Source organism: Pangasianodon hypophthalmus, chromosome 6 (genome assembly GCF_027358585.1).
Source record: "Pangasianodon hypophthalmus isolate fPanHyp1 chromosome 6, fPanHyp1.pri, whole genome shotgun sequence".
In the NCBI taxonomy this organism is placed as follows: domain Eukaryota; kingdom Metazoa; phylum Chordata; class Actinopteri; order Siluriformes; family Pangasiidae; genus Pangasianodon; species Pangasianodon hypophthalmus.
Genome location: NC_069715.1, coordinates 1,420,464 through 1,440,632, shown reverse-complemented (window position 1 = coordinate 1,440,632; position 20,169 = coordinate 1,420,464). Strand labels below are relative to the sequence as shown.

At 41.0% G+C, this 20,169-nt stretch overlaps 1 protein-coding gene across 1 annotated transcript in view; it reads left to right on the top strand.

The window, feature by feature from the left end:
• The window catches only part of LOC117596668 (uncharacterized), a 118,285-nt gene that overhangs the window by 775 nt on the left and 97,341 nt on the right, over positions 1–20,169 (top strand). The window contains exons 2-11 of the mRNA XM_053234882.1: positions 812–927; positions 4,730–4,840; positions 5,869–5,979; positions 7,813–7,923; positions 8,474–8,584; positions 11,175–11,252; positions 11,334–11,415; positions 13,972–14,164; positions 14,415–16,185; positions 16,599–16,772. Of these exons, the coding sequence (XP_053090857.1) occupies positions 857–927; positions 4,730–4,840; positions 5,869–5,979; positions 7,813–7,923; positions 8,474–8,584; positions 11,175–11,252; positions 11,334–11,415; positions 13,972–14,164; positions 14,415–16,185; positions 16,599–16,772 (2,813 nt within the window). The 5' untranslated portion in view covers positions 812–856. The remainder of the gene's footprint in view (positions 1–811; positions 928–4,729; positions 4,841–5,868; positions 5,980–7,812; positions 7,924–8,473; positions 8,585–11,174; positions 11,253–11,333; positions 11,416–13,971; positions 14,165–14,414; positions 16,186–16,598; positions 16,773–20,169) is intronic.

The window sequence follows — 20,169 nt, the reverse complement described above, 5'->3', positions numbered from 1 at the left end:
TGGTAAGAGACTCTCTACATTTCACACCATTTATGCAACACACTCTTTCTATGTAAGAAATCTGACTTTATATGTTTAGCATTATGTAATTTGTACATACATATATTTCTGACAATGTACTTACCCTTATTAAGAAAAAATATAACTAGACATTTAATCTTACCTTTATATGAAAGAATATTGGATATGTATGTACAGTTGTGTTATTGTTATAGTGAAATGTGTAATATGGCTAAAAAAAAAGCTCCAGTGTTGTTCAACCTTGTTTTTGATGCAAAATATAAAACTTTTTACACATCTCCTATTAAGACCAGAGAGATGCAACTCACCACAAACTTGCATACATAACAATTTAACAATCTAATTACATAAATTACATCTAATTACCTGATCTGATGTGACTTTTTTGTTAACTAGATCAAAATGTTGATTTAATGTCAGCTATTAATAATTATAATTGTAAACTATGCAAGTTTAACAAAGAACTGCACCTAATTATTTACCTCAGTGGATTTCCGTTATCAGTAAACTGATTCCTCAGGGCTTTTGATTAAAAGGAAATATTCCAGGTTACTGTGTGCTGGTTAGGTTTTCCCTTTCTGTTTACATAAGTTGAAACTTTAATTAATTTATTGAACCTCCCATATCACTTAAGCTCACACGTCACTTAAGTGGAGGCTGTTGAAGAGACAAAAGTAAACGTCAGTATTTACATGATACTTCACAGTACTTTAAAGGAATTTATAGCCAAATAAAATGACTGTATATATCAGAAATGTAATTTCATATTCCATTGTTCTATTCTCACCAGGATCAAGCTAAGTTCATGCTAAAAGACATTTGACTTTCTGAAATAATGTCAGGGGAGTGTGAGAAAATCAGAACCTCTGAAACGAGTCTACAAGAGGAGCAGGGAAAGATAAAAAGGTAAGCATGTAGAATGCAAAGATGTATTATAATATCTCAGTCACCATTAACTTTATTGACTGTGCATTTGACTGTTCTAAATTAAAGAGCATTTACATACACAAACATAAAATTATAGAGGATAGAGGAGCATCTGAGTGTCTCCAACCTTGTTAGACATTACAGAATAAGCCTTACTGCTGTCATTCACCAAATATTTTGAATTGTTTTTCAATTTTGAAACTAATGGTTTTTTTTTTGGTTTTTTTTAAAGGTTTGAGAAAAAGTTTAAACATTTGATATTGTGAGAAGCTTAAAAAATGGTCCGGAAGTGGGAATATTATTAGAGAACTATTAGTGAGCTGGAAACATAATGGTAATGTTTAAATGTTTCACATTTGAGGGGTCACATTTCAGTTTAGGTTCACATGTGTGTGTTTAAACCAAACACAGTCCAAGACCAGTTACGATGAGTTATAAAAAAATAAAATCAGAGTAAATGTAAGAAGCACTAACAACTGAAAAAAGAGAGAGAGATGAAACAGAGACCTCTGGTGGTGCTGAAAAGAATAACCTTTTTTTTTTTTCAAGGTTCAAGTTCAAGGTTCAAGGTTCTTTATTTGTCAATGCCACCATATGTGCATACATACAGAGGAATCAAAAAACGTTTCTCTTCTCTCTTATCAATGTTTACGGTCAATGCAGTCAGTGCAATATAGAACAGATTTTGTATGAGAGAAACAGCAGTGTATTTGATAATAAATAGATATAAATAAACAGAGTGAAAAATATATTATAGAAATCTGAATGAATATACAGTGCAAACAGTGTCAGATTTAAGTAGTTTGTACATGTAACGTTTTGAATAGGTGTTTGTAAACAGGTCCATGTGTGCAGAGTTCTGCAGAAGTATAAAGTGTCTTATGTGCAATGAAAGTAGTGTGGGGTGATCTGTAGATCATTAGAGTTCAGAAGTAGGTGGGGGAGGGGGGAGATAATGGACAGAGTTCAGCATCCTGACAGCCTGGTGGATGAAGCTGTTAGAAAGCCTTGTGGAACGAGCCTGGAGGCTCCAGTACCTTCTCCCTGAAGGTAATGGAGAACGTCCTTAATGATCCCATGAAATGATATGAGAGTCATGATTTTATGCCATATGTTGAAGAGTATGATTGATTTTTTTAACTGATTTCTAAAACAGCCGATAGCGTTTGAGATATTCTATCTTCACAGCAGACCTGTAGACTGGCCATATTTCACACACACCACTGTACAGCGTGAATGGGATCATGTCTCACGGTGCTGAAATAGTGATTAAAATCAACACCAAACTGCTGCAGTTGCTGAAGTCAGAAAGAAAGATCAGAAATGTGTCGAGTGTTGGCAGTAGCGTGTGCCAGGAACTAATTTGATGAAATGTCACTAGGAGCTGTGACAATGCTAATTTGTTATTTAATCATTCCATGCAGTATCACTTGTCAACCAATAATACCCTATTAATAATACTGCCATAGAATACCTTTATTACAATTCTACATAAATGATTAAAGTAACATGCTAATAATAGGAGAAAATAACAATTTATCTTATAAGACCAGATCTTCTTTTTCTCCTCTGTTTGCTCAGAGAGTAGTCCTGATTGGTTAATCCTGTTTGTCAACAAAGCAGTGTGTAGCCAACAAAATATGATTAAGCAAATTAAGGGACATGTTTGTTTGGTGTTTGGACAGTTAAATATAGATTCATAATGATGCCTTTGTTGTCCTTGTATGTCAACATGTGATTACAGCACAGCTACTGCCCAAAACAATGTTACATACAGTTGAATAGTTTCTGTTAGACATTTTTCCTATAAACATCATATTCTATATATTCTATACATATTCTATATGCAGAGCCTAGGTTTTTGGTGTTAATCAATAGAATACATACTAATAATACATTAAAAATTAAAAGCCTTTTGTGGCCCTTCAAGGATTAACACAAATGTTGATGTGACCCGAGAAGATTTTTAGTTTGACACCCCTGTCCTAAAGCCATGGTTCTCAGAGTAGGGTCTGGGGACACCTAGGGGTCCATGAGAAATAGCCAGGGGGTCCTGAATTTATAAAATTTGGCAGTGTTGACTTATAATTATTCACATGCAAGCAGGTGGACTGGCTGAGATAAATTCCTCCTAGGTGTGAATTATTATGTGAATGTCTGTGTGCATGGTGCCTTGCGATGAACTGGCATCCAATCTGGCATGTGTTCCCTCCTCATGTCCAATGTTCTCAGGATGGACTCTGGATGAAGTATTCTATTAATGGAAAGTTCAGGGGAAAAAAACTGAAGTAAATCTGTACAGATACAGATATACTTTTTTTGATGTACAGATACAAGAAATAGTTTGTGAATCCTATGGACTTTTGCATTGGTTATTCATAAAATGTTGTCTGATCTTTATCTATAATAAAATTATAGACAAATCTGACTAAACTGTTAACACACGAACAGTAGTATTTTTCAAGTCTTCGTTCGGCACATTGAGTAATTGTTCACAGTGCAAGCTGGAAAAAAGTAGGTGAAACATTGAATTTTGAATCCTCCTTTAACAGCACCAACCTCCACCCAACGTTTCCTGTAGCTGCTTATAAGACCGGCACAATGATGATAATGAATTTTGGACTATTTGTCCCTACAACACTTTCAGTTCATCTGTATTTTTGCCGTGATTGAACAGCCCTCTTCAGGTCATGCCACAGCATCGCAGTTGGATTAAAGTGAGGAAGCTTGAGGTCATAGACTGTTGCCCTGACATTCTCCTGTAAAAAGTCCTGATACAGTTTTGAATCCATTGTTCGCTGAGGCAGCCAAGCAGTTCCAAACCATGATACTCCCTGTATGATGCTTCACATTTGGGATGAGGTTTTGGGGTTGGTGTGCAGTGCCTTTTTTCCTCCGAGCAAAGTGTTGTGCGTTTTTACCCAAAAGTTCAACTTTGCTTCATCTGTCCACAGAAGACTTTCCCAGAACTGTTGTGAAACATCCAGGCAAACTTGAGACATGCCACAATGTTTTTTTTGGACAGTAGTGGTTTCCTTTGTGGTGTCCTTCCATTAACACCATTCTTGTTCAATGTTTTTCTGATAGTGGACACATGAACAAAGACTTTCTCAGTTTTCTGCAGGTCTTTTGCTGTTAGCCTTGGGTTCTTTACCTCTTTGTGCATGTCTATAATGCATCTTCTAAGGTCCTGTGAAAGTTGATGGGATTGAGGCATGTTTCACACTAATCAACCGTCATTGAGAAGAACATCAGTCATGCATCAGTAACCAGACGCTGTGTGAATTTATTTAAAAGACAAAGCACCTGTACAACCCCCACTTTCAATCTCCTTAATTTAAACACCTGACTCCAGTTAGATTTTGGAGAAGTTGTTAGCACAGAGGTTCACTTACTTTTTCCAGCCTGCAGTGTGATGATTCAATATTTTTAGATAAAAGCCTGGAAACTACTACAGTTTGTATTTTATTAGTTTAGTCAAATTGAGATTGTTTATAACTGTGACTTAGATGAAGATCAGACCACATTTTATTAGTAATCCATACAAAAACAGAAATGACTTTTTTTGTGCTGACAGCACCAAGCGAAAGGTACAAAAAGATCTAATACACAAATGTTTATTTTCTGGGGACTTTTAACAGTGTGAGGGGTTCAGAGGCATCCTGAGATTTTACTACATAAATCTGCCAAAACAATTTTCTCTCTGTTCTTCAGTGGAACCGGTGTATTTCAATACTTTAGGAGATACAATTGCTAAAAGACATTTCTCTCTACTCTTTAGTGGAACTGGAAAAAGGCCAAGTTCTCCTGAATCCAGCTGTGTGTCCTTTAAGAGTGACCAGTCAAAGCCACTCTCTATCCACTTTAAAGATGGAACAGCCTCTCAGGAAAGGTATTGTTGTCGCTTCCTCTTGCTCATTTTAATCTTGTTAATTGTTAGCCTCATGGAAAGTCCAATTTTATATTGAATTTAAAATTCCATCATCATCATCATTGTCGTCATCATCATGACATCTTGCAGCAGAGCTGTGGTTTATAATAATATGAATAATTCTGCTACTAAAAATGTTGTGTAAAAAAGATTAAAGCCTTGTTAGCATTTAAAAACTTCTACTAATCTCTTCACCACCCAGTGTTGTAAAAATGCTGAATCAAATTTCATTGAGAGGGAATATTAGCAGTAGAGAAGAGCCTATTTGGAGTTCCTACCTGGTACACTATATGGTTAAATGTTTGTGGACCCCTGACCCTCACACGTATATGTGCTTGGTGAACATCCCAATCCAGATTTAGTCCCCCTTTGCTGTTCTTATAACCACCACTTTTCTGGGAAGGTTTTCCTCTAGATTTAGGAGCGTGGCTGTGGGGATTTGTCCGTTGAGCCACAAGAGCATTAGTGAGGTCAGGCGCTGATGTTGGGATGTCGAGGAGGTCTGGGGTGCAGTCCGTGTTCCAGTTCATCCCAAAGGTGTTCAGTGGGGTTGAGGTCAGGGCTCTGTGCAGGACACTCGAGTTCTTCCACTCCAACCTTAACACACCATGTCTTCATGGAGCTCGCTTTGTGCACAGGGGCATTGTCATGCTGGAACAGGTTTGGGCCTCTTAGTTCCAGTTAAGGGAAATTTGTAATGCTATAGCATACAAAGACATTCTATACAACTGTGTGCTTCCAGCATTGTGACAACAGTTTGGGGAAGAACCACGTATGTGTTATTTCTGTAAAGCTGCTTGGTGACAATGTGCATTGTGAAAAGCACTATACAAATAAAATTGAATTGAATTGAATTAGGTGTGATGTCAGGTGTCCACTTACTTTTGGCCATATCGTGAATTTTTAACAGTGTGAAAGATTCAGAATTTATTTAAAATTGTGAGGCTTTAGAAGATAAACTTGCTAAAAGACATTTCTCCACTCTTTAGTGGAACTGGGAAAAGGCCAAATTCTCCTGTATCCAGCTGTGTGTCCTTTAAGAGTGACCAGTCAAAGCCACTCTCTATCCACTTTAAAGATGGAACAGCCTCTCAGGAAAGGTATTATCTCTTCCTCTTAATTACTATAGTCTTGTTAATTGTTATTCTCATGGAAAGTCCAATTTTATATTGAATTTAAATTTCCATCATCATGTCTTGCAGCAGATCTGTGTTTTGTAATAATTTGAGTGATTCTATTACTAAAAATGATGTGTAAAAGCCTTGTTAGCATTTAAAAACTTATGCTGATCTCTTTACCACCCAGTGCTGAATCAAATTAACTTAAGAGGAAATATTAGCAGTAGAGAACAGCCTAGCCTAACCTCAAAGCACAGAAGTGAAATGTTTTACTATAAAATGTAGAGAAGGGGTCTTCAATCATATCCATAAGGGGCCATTGTGGCTGCAGGCTTTCATTCCAACCAAACAGGAGCACACCTTTTTTCACATGTTTAATCAGTTCATCTTTTTCAGGCAGCAGAGATGGTGACAGTTGCAGGTTAATTCTCTTTATTGAACCAAAGGCTTTTGGTTAAGCAGGGTTAAGGTCAACCGTAACAATAAACACTGTAGCATATAATCAAAAGGCTTGGTATCGACAGGTACAGGACACTGAGCGTATACTTCACAGTGAAAGAGTGGAGTGAGAGTCCTTATATACTGTGAATGTGATTACACTCAAGTATATGTGATTAGAATGAAGGTGAGTTGAAATGTGATAGTCTGTGCGTGTTGGGTGATGTAGTCTTTGACGGCCATGTTTGTAGGCTGCTCTGTGGTCTGGGAGGTGTAGTCGGTGGTCATGTTTGTAGGCCAGGTCTCCCCCTGGGGCATGGACCTGATTTATCAGGGTGTTCTTGGCAAAGTAGTGGGTCAAAAACATCCCAGGCTGGGACCCAGCATCTTTCCTTAGGTGCACAGCCTTCCCAGGTGATGAGATATTGTAGCTGGCCCTCTCTTCGGCAGGAGTCTAGGATCTCCTTGAGGATGTAGGCTAGCTGTCCTTCAATGTCCAGAGGAGGTGGGGTGGGGGGTGTTTTTGGCTAGGGCGCCTGGAGTGACTGGCTTGAGCTTAGAAACGTGAAACGTAGGTGCAAGGCGGCAGTAGCGTGGTAGGTTGAGCTTGTACCTGACTTCCTTGATTCATTGCAGAACTTTGAAGGGGACAGTGTGGTGGTGCATCCATGTGTGACTCGGATGACTTTGGTGGAGAGCCACACTCTATCCCCGGGTTCATACTGTGGCATGGTACGTCACCGTCTGTCTGTGAATTCCTTGTTCCTCTGGGTTGCATGTTCCAGGAGTGTATTCTTCCCAGAACTCCCATGAGGCATGTTTCACACTAATCAACCGTCATTGAGAAGAACCACTTTGTCAATAACTAGACTTTGTGTGTATTTATTTAAAAGACAAAGCACATGTACAACCCCCACTTTCAATCTCCTTAATTTAAACACCTGACTCCAGTTAGATTTTGGAGAAGTTGTTAGCACAGAGGTTCACTTACTTTTTCCAGCCTGCAGTGTGATGATTCAATATTTTTAGATAAAGACCTGGAAACTACTACTGTTTGTGTTTTATTAGTTTAGTCAAATTGAGATTATCTATAACTGTGACTTAGATGAAGATCAGACCACATTTTATTAGTAATCCATACAAAAACAGAAATGACTTTTTTTGTGCTGACAGCACCAAGCGAAAGGTACAAAAAGATCTAATACACAAATGTTTATTTTCTGGGGACTTTTAACAGTGTGAGGGGTTCAGAGGCATCCTGAGATTTTACTACATAAATCTGCCAAAACAATTTTCTCTCTGTTCTTCAGTGGAACCGGTGTATTTCAATACTTTAGGAGATACAATTGCTAAAAGACGTTTCTCTCTGCTCTTTAGTGGAACTAGGGAAAGGCCAAATTCTCCTGTATCCAGCTGTGTGTCCTTTAAGAGTGACCAGTCAAAGCCACTCTCTATCCACTTTAAAGATGGAACAGCCTCTCAGGAAAGGTATTGTTGTCGCTTCCTCTTGCTCATTTTAATCTTGTTAATTGTTAGCCTCATGGAAAGTCAAATTTTATACTGAATTTAAAATTCCATCATTATCATCATTGTTGTCATCATGATGTCTTGCAGCAGAGCTGTGGTTTGTAATAATATGAATAATTCTACTACTAAAAATGATATATAAAAAAGATTAAAGCCTTCTTTGCATTTAAAAACTTCTACTAATCTCTTCACCACCCAGTGTTGTAAAAATGCTGAATCAAATTTCATTGAGAGGGAATATTAGCAGTAGAGAAGAGCCTAGCCTAACCTCTGGGCACAGAAGAGAAATGTTTTACTATAAATTGTAGAGAATCCATTTGCTAATAATCCCTCAGCTGTGAAACATCCTGAAGGATGTCTGGGTTAAGCTTTCTCATACTTGATGGTCTAAACAAATACACATTTTTAAACCACAGAGGACAGGCAGAGACAGATAGAATGTACTCTATTTTTAACAGTGTGAAATTTTCAAACATACTTTAGAAAATAAAGACATTTCTCCACTCTTTAGTGGAACTGGGAAAAGGCCAAATTCTCCTGTATCCAGCTGTGTGTCCTTTAAGAGTGACCAGTCAAAGCCACTCTCTATCCACTTTAAAGATGGAACAGCCTCTCAGGAAAGGTATTATCTCTTCCTTATCTCATGTCTTGTGGCAGAGCTGTATATGTATGTTTATAATAATGAATGATTGTACTACTAAAAATGATGTGTAAAAATATTAAAGCCTTGTTGGCATTTGAAAACTTCGGCTAATCTCTTTACCACCCAGTGCTTTAAAAAGGCTCACTCAGACTACAGTGAGAGGGATTCAGCAGTAGAGAAGAGCCGAACATCCAGACAGGGGTTTAAAAGTGAAGCCAAAATATGTCAAAGGCCCTTTAGTGGCTGGCTGCAGTACATGCATTGAGACTCTTCTCTGTTCTGGCACCAAGATGGTGGAATGAACTTCCCCTAGATGTCTGAACAGCCGAGTCACTGGCAGTCTTCAAAGGACGTCTAAAGACTTACCTCTTCTTAAAGTACTTAAGTTAGCTTCTTAAAGTACTTAAGTTATATATATATATTGTTTGAGCACTTGTCTATTACCTACCATTTGGACTGATGGTATTCCTAGTTTGTGACCTAGTGAGCCAGTATCAGAATGTATTTTTGATAGAGACTTCAAAGCACTTTTGTAAGTTGCTCTGGATAAGGGCGTCTGCCAAATGCTGTAAATGTAAATGTACATGTTTTAACCCTGCCCATTCCCATGTTAGTGAATGAAACACAAGAGAAACTTAAGATGTAAGTTACATCTCCACAAATTATTTTCATGAACAGCAAACATCCACTGTGAAAATGTAATCCTCCTTCCTTCTTTCATCCTTGTATATCTTTATAAATGAGTCCCAAGTGTGGAATTATTGTATTTACTAGATGATGTTCTTTACTATTAATTGTGAAGCTAGTTGCATCATTTTCACAGCTCCCATCACCTTTATGTATGTATACATACATACACACACACATGTGGTCCAGAAGTATTTGGACAGTAACAGAGTTTTTGTAATTTTGCCTTTATACACCACCACAATGGATTTGAAATAAAACAGTCAAGATGTGATCGAAGTGTAGACTTCCAGCTTTATTTTAAGAGGTTCCACAAAAATATGGCATTTACCATTTAGGAATTACAGCCATTTTAAGCAAAGTACTTCCATTTTCAGGGGCTCAAAGGTATTTGGACAAAGTGGCATAATTGTAAATATAACCATAATTTTAATACTTGGATGAAAATCCTTTGCAGTCTATGACTGCCTGAAGTCTGGAGCCCATGTTCTCAAAACTCAAATTCTGAGTTTCCTCCCTGGAGACGCTTTGCCAGGCCTTCACTGCAGCCCCCTTCAGTTGCTGCTTGTTTGTGGGTCTTTCTGCCTTCAGTCTTGTCTTCAGTAGGTGAAAAGCAGCTCTATTGGGTTGAGATCAGGCGACTGACTTGGCCATTGAAGAATATTCCATTTCTTTGCCTTCAAAAAGTCTTGAGTTGCTTTCGCAGTATGTTTATGGTCATTATCCACCTGCACTGTGAAGCGGCGTCCTATCAGTTTTGTAGCATTTGGCTGAATGTGAGCGGAGAGTATAGCCCTATACACCTCAGAATTCATCTTGCTACTTCTGTCAGCAGTCACATCATCATTCTGATACTGGCTCACTAGGTCACAAACTAGGAATACCATCATTTTTTTGGTAAGTGCTAATTTAAGTATTAGTTGGTAGAAACTTGGTGGAAACTTCCATCACAACTTTTACAGAAACTGGTTGTGCCCAGGCCCAGACATTGTCATGAAGTCCTGCGAAACAAAGGATGGCAAACTAAATAACAAAACACTGTAATTCTATTGAGTGTCCAAATAGATTTTTGTCTAATTATGTCTAACTATTATTTTTATAATTTTAGTGTGAGAGATTTTATAATTTTAGTGTGCTTGCAGTATCTTTCTTTAAAATAAATGCCACCTGGTTTGACATGTTCTCTAATACAGTGAAATTCATCTGTAAGTGTGGCTTAAGTGTTCAAATGTGTATACACACGCACACACACACATTCCCCTAGGAAAGTATTGGAACAGCAAGGCCAATTCTATTTTTTTTGCTATGCACTGAAGACATTTGGGTTTACAGAGAACATGGCACCTTTTGTTTGAATACAAACATTTTTCATGTGATCAAAAAATATTGGAATATGTGACTGACAGATGTTTCTTGTTGCCCAGGTGTGCCCTGTTAGATTAAACAATTAATAGCTCTGAATGGCTGCTCTTGGTTTGAACCCTGGGTTTCGTCTGTGCATCTGTTGTTAAAAAGGATAAACCAACATGAAGACCAGAGAGCTGTCTGAGAAAAGCAAGCCCTTTTGAAGCTGAGAAAAGAGGGAAAATTGACCAGAGCCATGTTCTAAGTTGTTTAACATATTTAGATGTACATATCAGGAAATGAAAGCTTTTGGCTTATACTCGTCTTTTATCTCAAAAGTCAATATCAAAAACAAAAGAATTGGCATTGAATTGGCCTTGCTTTTCCAATACTTTCGCAGGGGACTGTTGATTTCAGACAAAAATCTTTTGTCAGCTGTGCAAGCAGAGTGTTTCTGATGCTGTAGTGAAACCTGTGGATATTTGAATGAGAATGACAATTACATGATAATGCTAAAAAGTTTTTCCATTCCCTTTAGACGGAATTCCTACTCAGCGAGACTGCTAAAGCATCCAGCTAACGCTGACAAAATAAGAGATATATACTCTAAGGGAAGGTATATATTTTTTTTATTTCATGTTGCTATTTATTAGTTTAATTTAAGCAAATGATCATAACATAAATTATTTGTCTGCAGAGATGTCCTTGAACCAGAACCTTCTCTGAAAAGTGACGAATTAGAAAAGAAGATTACAGACTTTCTCTACAACATCTTCAATGTAAGATTTAGATTGGTTTTCATGTCATCTATTGCAGATTTTCACAAATATTTGAGAATGTTTATTACAGCTGATATTTAATTATCATAATACATCATTTACTGTAATATTGGACCTTATTAATCAGGCTGGATATTGGCAAGTTGTTAGTACGCATTTACACAAGCAAATTGGTTTTCATGAACCATGGACAATTTAGAGCTTTCTTATTATTATTAATATTATACATTATTCAATATTTCTATATTTCAGCCTTTAACTGGATCATTAATTTTGAGTCAAAATAACTTCCACTTCTGCCTTTCAGCCTTTAACATGATCTTTCATGATCCTAGCTCTCTGTGCACTTGACATTTTATGGGGTTTTGTGGGTATCACCGAATGCAAATGAGCTGTGTCAGGAACAAGTGTTCCAGGTGATCAACATACACATGCGAGTACAAAGAAAAGCAGCATTTATGAAACTTTTAAATCCACCAGAAAATGTTAGTATGCAGATTGTTGATATGGCAAAACTTGCAGCTCTGTGTTGCCTCTTTGCTCATGGTGTTTCAGGTAAGTTGTGTTCACTTGAGAGGCCAGACGTCACAACAGTTGTAATAATGCTAATATACAAGTGAGAACAGTGTCTGACTTAATAGTTTGAGATCCTTCTGCACAATTGGAAACTTCATTAACGTATCATATCTACATTTACCTCATTTGTCTGATGCTTTTATCCAAAGCAACTTACAATTGAGACAGGATACAACAGAGCAGTTGAGCATGGTTAAGAGCCTTACTAAAGAGTTTATCCTAGGAGTTTGGCAGTGCTGGGATTTAACCACTGAGCTCCCACTATCTCAGCATGTCTTTACATGAATGAAGGCACAACAGCACAGAAATACTGATACCTGAGAGACCAGACACCTTCTGAAATTAACCAGACCTTGTAGAGTACAGAGAGTAAATGGAGATTTATTTGGTGATTAAGGTCTACTTTTAGCATCTGGGGTCTCATTTATTAAACAGGCGTGAACATAGTTTTGTGTGTAAACCACGCATATGCATGTTTCTGTGCACTGAATGGGATTTATCAAGTCAATATGGATGTGGTATAATGCCACACTTTCCTGACCATACATGTGCAGGAACCTCTTATGGTAATAAAACAAAACAAAAAAAATTGTAATAGAAGGTAAGCTGATTATGAGGAGCTTCCATTCCAGTGAAAGTCTTCCAGTGGAAGATTACTGATTTCGGTGCTCACAAGATGCAGACAGAGGACACAGATGGAATGTAAAGTAAAATTAGATAAAAACAACAATTTAAAGATGGATTGGGATTATGCTTTGTTTGAAGATTTGGCTCATGCGGAGGGAGGAAAGTGTTTTTAGCACCACTGGAAACTCTATGCTGAGAGTGAGGAGTGGATCATCAGTCCATTTTATTTGTCCAGTGCAGTTTTAGTTGATCTCTATTCTAGGGCTTCTAGCCACACGTACATTTCAAAGTGAAATTGGAGACTGTACATTTCTCAACCAAGTTACATAATGTTAATTAGAGTTAAATAATGACACGTTTTGCCTTCATTCATATTGCTCAAACTGCATTTCAAAACCAGCAGCAGAAAAGACCAAAAATGAGGAATTTTCATGCAATCACAGAGTTTCTAAATGTAATTGGCGAAATAGAATGCACACACATGCTTTTTTATTGTATTTATTTATTAGACAAACTACTCGTAAAATGAACCATTTTTGCTTTGCTCGACTTTGTGCAACAGTATCTTTACTTCAATGTTGGTGAAGTTCATCTTCTTAGACCTTTTGGAATGCTCCATGTCACCTGAAACAAGCAGCACCGCAAGCAGGTTATTGTGGGGACAACTTCCTTTTAAGGGGAAGTTGTTTACCATATATGGCGATTAGAGGAAGTTTTTTTTATGCAAATGAGTGTGGCCATGCGCAAGCACATGAATTTAGAATGTGAGTGATTTGTCAATGGCCAGCAGAGTGATAAATACCTTTTTTTTTTTGCGTACAGGTGGCTCTTACACACAAGTTTCGAAGTTGTTCTATGCACAGCTTTGATAAAAAAGACCCCTTGTTTAGAAGGGCTTGCTTGTCAAATCCAAATCCATAAGTGACAACATCCATGAGATGTAAAAATCTTTTCTTTATGGGTCCCTGTCTTTGTCTATGATTGGAAAAATGCATTTTGAATGTTGGAATGTTCATTTTATATTTTGAAGCAAGTGGTGGTGGGTAATTTGGGGGTGATGTATGGTCATTTTCCTTAATTTGCAGTGCTAAAGTGTTTGATATTCTATTTCTTCTTATGTTAATTTCATACATTGAAGTGTACAATTGATAGATAATTCTGAGGCTGGAATATAGATGTGCCCAATTTTGGTATTAATTAATTCTGCACTGCACACACTCAACCCTGAATAAAGCCTTGTCAGTTTCTTTGTATATAGTAAATGTATTTGTGAGGAAAACAGATATCATGTTTACCATAAAATCATTCTGCGTTTTACATTTTTCTTGTATTCCCTCTCTGTGTTTTGTAAAGGATCTTGAGAATAAAATGATTGTATTTATAAAACATGAGCTGGAGATGTTTAAGAAACTTCTGAGAAAAGAAAACACAAAATATTATGGAGAGGTGAGGGATGATCTGTGGAGTATTAAAGAAGCAGCTCTTGATATGGCATTGTACTTTCTGAAGATAATGGAACACAATGACCTCGCTGAAGCACTCCAGGGTAAGAGATCAATAGAAGACAGCAGATGATGTTTCCTGCTTAAATGCACAAGACATGCAAATTTGTGAATAGTCAGCTGAAAAGTTCCTACTACCATGCATATTTTCTCTATTTTCTTAATAATATTATTAGATTTAGTGATGCCATGTCTACGATGTTTCATAGTGATTTAGAAATTTACTTCCTTGTATTTTTAATGTCTTAATCATTTTGTGTTTTATAATTGTTTAATGTATAATTGTTTAATTAGATGCGCTAATAGGATTTCAGCAGCGTGCACTCAAATCAAACCTGTGTAAGAAGTATCAACACGTATGGGAAGGAATTGCAAAGCAGGGAGACTCCAACATTCTTAACAAGATCTACACAGATCTGTACATCACTACAGGCAGAATTCAACAAATGAATGAACAACATGAGGTGAGACATATTGAAAAGCAAAGAACTACTGTGAAAGCTGAAGAAAATCAAATGGAGCAAGAGCAGCAAATTGATTGCAAGAACATGTTTGAACCTTTATCTGAAGAAGACAAACCCATCAGAACTGTGGTGACGCAGGGGGTCGCTGGTATCGGAAAATCCATCTGTGTGCAGAAGTTTGTTCTAGACTGGGCTGAAGGGAAAGAATATCAGGACATCAAGTTCATATTTCCCCTGCCTTTCAGAGAACTGAATCTGAAGGAGAAGCAAGTGTGCAGTTTGAGGGAAATCATCTATCATTTTTTCCCAGAAACAAAAGGAATGAGATTCACAGATAAGTATAAAGTCATGTTTATCTTTGATGGCCTGGATGAGTGTCGATTTCCTCTAACATTCCATGAAAATGAGATGTGGACTAATGCATCAATGACAGCTTCACTGGACACTATAATGACGAACCTCATTGAAGGAAATCTGCTTCCCTCTGCTCTCATCTGGATCACCACTCGACCAGCAGCAGCTGCTAAGATCCCTGCTGAACATGTGGACCGGTTCACAGAGGTGCGTGGCTTCAATGATGTACAAAAGGTGGAGTACTTCAGAAAGAAAATCAGCGATGAGAGTCTGGCCAACAGAATCATTGACCATGTTAAAGGATCAAGAAGCCTCTTCATCATGTGTCATATTCCAGTCTTCTGTTGGATTTCAGCTACTGTACTTGAGGTGATTTTGGGAAGAACAGACAGTGAAGACATTCCACAGACTCTGACGGAGATGTACACATACTTTCTGATCTTTCAGACCGTACAGGGGGACAAGAAATACAATAGAAAGCATACCTCAGATATTCCATGGGATAAAGAGGGAATTCTTTCACTGGGAAAACTTGCTTTTAGTCACCTGGAAAAAAACAACCTGATTTTCTATGCAGGAGATCTAGAAGCCTGTGGAATTAATCCCAGTAAAATAGCAGTGTACTCAGGAGTGTGCACTCAGGAGACTGGCAGATTTCTAGGCACAGTTTTCAGCTTTGTGCATCTCAGCATTCAGGAGTTCATTGCTTCTTTATTTACATACTTATGTCTCCGAAATGAAAACAAGAATGTTTTCGAACAACCAAAAGAGAGCAAAGAAACAAAAGTTTTAGATTTGCTCAAGATTACAGTGGACAAGGCTTTGGAGAGTGACAATGGACACTTGGACCTTTTCCTCCGCTTCCTTCTGGGCCTGTCATTGGAGTCTAATGAGAAGCTCATTCGAGGTCTGCTGACACACACAGGAAGCAGCTCTGACTGTCAGAAAGACATAGTTGAGTACATCAAGTCCAAACTTGAACAAAATCCATCTCCAGAGAGATCAATCAATCTGTTCTACTGTCTGAATGAGTTAAATGATGATTCACTAGTGAAAGAGATCCAAAGCTACATGAGCTCAGGACGTCTTTCTGAAGCTGAACTCTCACCTGCTCAGTGGTCTGCTCTGGTCTTTGTGTTGCTGACATCAGAGGAGGATCTGGAAGTGTTTGAGCTACAGAAGTTCATAAGATCAGATGAATGCTTTAAGAGACTGCTACCAGTCGTCCAGGAAGCCACAACAGCTCGGTAAGTTAAACCCGTTTCTCCATTTAGCTGGTTTGTGCTCACATACATTCATGAGCAAACTGACATAAAATGTTGATCAAACACATAACATAACTTAAAATTGAGGTATTGAAATGAATTTTTTGTGCTGCCTGCAAATTACATTTTTTTTCTGAAATAAGTGTGGAATTTTTTTTAGCTAGCACTGTGAAAAGAATTAAAGTTTGTTTGGCCAAGTTAGATGGCTAAAAAGGATGTATACAGCAGAACCTCACCAGCATGTACTTGTGAACATCATATTCCAAAATTATGGACATTACTATGGAGTTGATTCCTCTTTGTTGTTAAAAAAGGCCAACAGTTTAGAACTAAGTCATGCTTTTTGCAACTAGCGATATATAAAACTTTTACTCACTGACATTTTCTACTTTCAGGCTCAGTGAGTGTAACCTGACAGAGAGAAGCTGCTCGGCTTTACACACAGTTCTCAGCTCAGAATCCTCCAAGCTTGCTGAGGTGGATCTGAGCAGTAATCCTCTGGAGGACTCAGGAGTGAAGCTGCTTTGTGCTGAACTGAAGAGTCCAAACTGTAAATTGGAGAAACTGAGGTGAGTTTGTCTCTCCTATTCAAGTTCAAGTTTCAAGTTTATTTGTCATTTGCTCAAAATGTCAGGAACAGTTGTACATTGAAATGCTCGATGTGAGGCTTTTACCAGTAAAGTGGTAATAGTGCCCTTTTATTTATAGAGTAGACTAGAAGGGTTAGAAGGATTGTTGGTTTGGAAAAGAACTTTAGGTTTATGGTTAGATAGATAGAAACTACATAGATGGTCAAACATTTAAAGAAAACATCTCCAGGTTACGTATGTAACCATGGTTCCCCGAGGGAACAAGACGCTGCGTCACGAAACGCTATGGGAACGCCCCCGCGTGACCGTGCGGTGCTTACATACGTAACCATGGTTCGCCGAGGGAACGAGACACTGCGTCTCGGTGCCACACTTCCGGCGTCCCTGCGGCGCTTGCTTCATTTTCCAGTAAGCTAACGCGGGGCTCGCCGCTCGGGCTTTTATGCTTCCGGGTCGCTACGTCACCCCGCCCGTGACGTCTCGCCCATCCATTGGACGGATTAGACACGTGATTCAGACGTTCCCCTTCAGGAACTCGAGCTGCGTCACGAAACGCTGTGGGAACGAGTATACCCACGCCGCCAGACTTACAAGTCCCTGCCTCCAGGAGGAGGCAAGCCTAAGGCACAAGGACAGAGGAGCCGGGAGTGGCTCGGGTATCTAGGTCATAAAACCTGGCAAAGGTCAGGGGCGTGGACCATCCCGCCGCGTTGCAGATGTCCTGTAAGGACACACCTGCCAGAAAGGCCTTAGAGGCCGCCACCGCTCGGGTAGAGTGAGCCTTGACCCCCAGGGGACTGGGGAGACCAGAGGACTCGAAAGCCAGAGAAATGGATTCTACAATCCACCGGCTGAGGGTCTGCTTAGAAGCAGGAAAACCCCTCTTAGGGGGACCAAAGCAAACAAACTGGTCCGCCTTTCTCCACAGGGCAGTTCTGTGGACGTACGTGTCCAGTGCTCGCACTGGACACGTACAATTGAGCTTCCGATGGTCGGGCTCCCTGAAGGGAGGAGGACAGAAAGCCTGCAGCACGACCGGCCGTGGTGCAGAGGAGGGAACTTTCGGTACGTACCCCGCTCGGGGGTACAAGAATGCTTTGGCCAAACCAGGCGCAAAGTCTAAATAGGAAGGGGTCACCGAGAGGGCCTGAAGATCCCCCACTCTCCTAAGAGAGGAAATTGCCAAGAGAAAGGCAGTTTTCAACGTCAGAAGACGGTCCGAAATCTCCTCTATGGGCTCGAAGGGGGGTTTGCAGAGAGCCTCTAAAACCACGGCCAGGTCCCACGAGGGGACCCGAGATCGAGCTGGAGGTCTGATCCTCAGTGCGCCGCGGAGGAAACGTGTCACCCAGGGGTGCCTGCCCACTGACTGGCCATCAAGAGGGGCGTGGCAGGCCGCAATAGCTGCCATGTACACCTTCAGGGTGGAGTGGGTCAGTCCCGCGGAGAGGCGGGCCTGCAAGAACTCCAGCACTGTACCAACTGGGCAGTGAACAGGGTCAAGCCGGGGGTCTCCGCACCAGGAAGTGAAAAGTTTCCACTTCAGGGCGTACAGTTTTTTCGTAGAGGGAGCTCTGGACTGGAGGATGGTCTCCACAACCTCGGTTGAGAGACCGGAAGCGCGGAGTTGTGCCCCCTCAGAGGCCACACCCACAGCTTCCACAGCTCCGGGCGGGGGTGAAGATGGCCCCCCGCCTGTGAGAGGAGATCCCTCCTGATCGGAATCTCCCATGGGGAGCCGTCTAGGAGGGAAATCAGGTCCGAGAACCATACTCGGCCCGGCCAGAACGCGGCTACTAACAGTAGACGAATTCCGTCCCGGCGCACTCTCTCCAGAACTCCCGGGAGCAGAGCGACTGGAGGAAAGGCGTACAGACGCAGCCTCGGCCACGGCTGTACCATGGCATCCAGTCCAAGAGGAGCTGGATGAGTCAGAGAGAACCAAAGGGGACAGTGCAACGTCTCCTGCGTCGCAAACAGATCCACCTGGGCTCTGCCGAACATACGCCATATGAGCTCCACCACCTCGGGGTGAAGTCTCCATTCCCCGGGCACCGGCCCCTGCCTCGACAGGGTGTCTGCTCCCACGTTGAGATGACCAGGGATGTAGGCCGCTCTCAATGAGAGGAGGTTCCCTTGGGACCACACAAGGATCTGGAGCGCCAGCCTGTAAAGGGGGCGAGAACGCAGACCTCCCTGGCAGTTGATGTAAGAGACCACCGTCGTGTTGTCGGTGCGCACCAACACGTGGCGGCCTCTTAGGTCTGGGAGAAAGTGTTTCAGAGCTAGAAACATGGCCAGCATCTCCAGGCGGTTGATGTGCCAAGTGAGATGGCGGCCGCTCCACAGACCACGGGCAGGATGGCCACTCATGACTGCTCCCCATCCGGTGAGGGACGCATCCGTCCCTAGCACTACGCGGTGACCAGGAGCTCCCAGGACCGGGCCCTGAGACAAGAACCCAGGTTCTCTCCACACAGCTAAGGCACGGCGGCATCGCCGCGTGACCTTGATCATGCGGAGCGGGTTTCCTCTGTTTCGGAAAAACCCCCTGGTCTTGAGCCACCACTGTAGGGGTCTCATGTGCAGCAGGCCAAATGGTATCACGTTGGACGCAGCTGCCAATAGGCCCAGCAGTCTCTGAAACTGCTTTACAGTGAGTGACCGGCCTACTTTCACTCTCGCGACCGCTGTGAGGACCGACTCGATCCGAGCAGGAGACAAACGTGCCTGCATCGTGGTCGAATCCCACACGACGCCTAGATAAGCGGTTCTCTGAGCTGGAGAAAGCACGCTTTTCTCGGCGTTTAGTCTTAACCCCAGTTCCTTCATATGGGCGAGAACGGCATCTCGATGCCGAGCCGCCATCTGCTCTGAATGAGCTAAAATCAACCAGTCGTCGATATAGTTCAGTATGCGGATGCCCTGTAGTCGCATAGGAGCCAGGGCAGCATCCACGCACTTCGTGAAGGTGCGGGGTGAGAGTGCTAGGCTGAAGGGAAGAACCCGATACTGGTAAGCTTCGCCCCGAAAGCGAACCTCAGGAACTTCCTGTGCGGGGGAAGGATGGAGATGTGGAAATACGCATCTTTTAGGTCGATTGTGACGAACCAGTCCTCGGACCTGATCTGAGACACGACCTGAGTGACCGTAAGCATCCTGAACTTCAGTCGAGCGACTGAGAGGTTCAATTGCCGCAAGTCCAAAATGGGACGCAGCCCTCCCCCCTTCTTGGGAACAATGAAGTACCGGCTGTAGAACCCTGACTCTCTGTCGTGAGGAGGGACCACCTCGATGGCCTCCTTCCCCAGGAGAGTATGTACGTCCTGCTCCAATACCAGAGCCTGCTCGGGACCCACCACAGTGGGAAGAACCC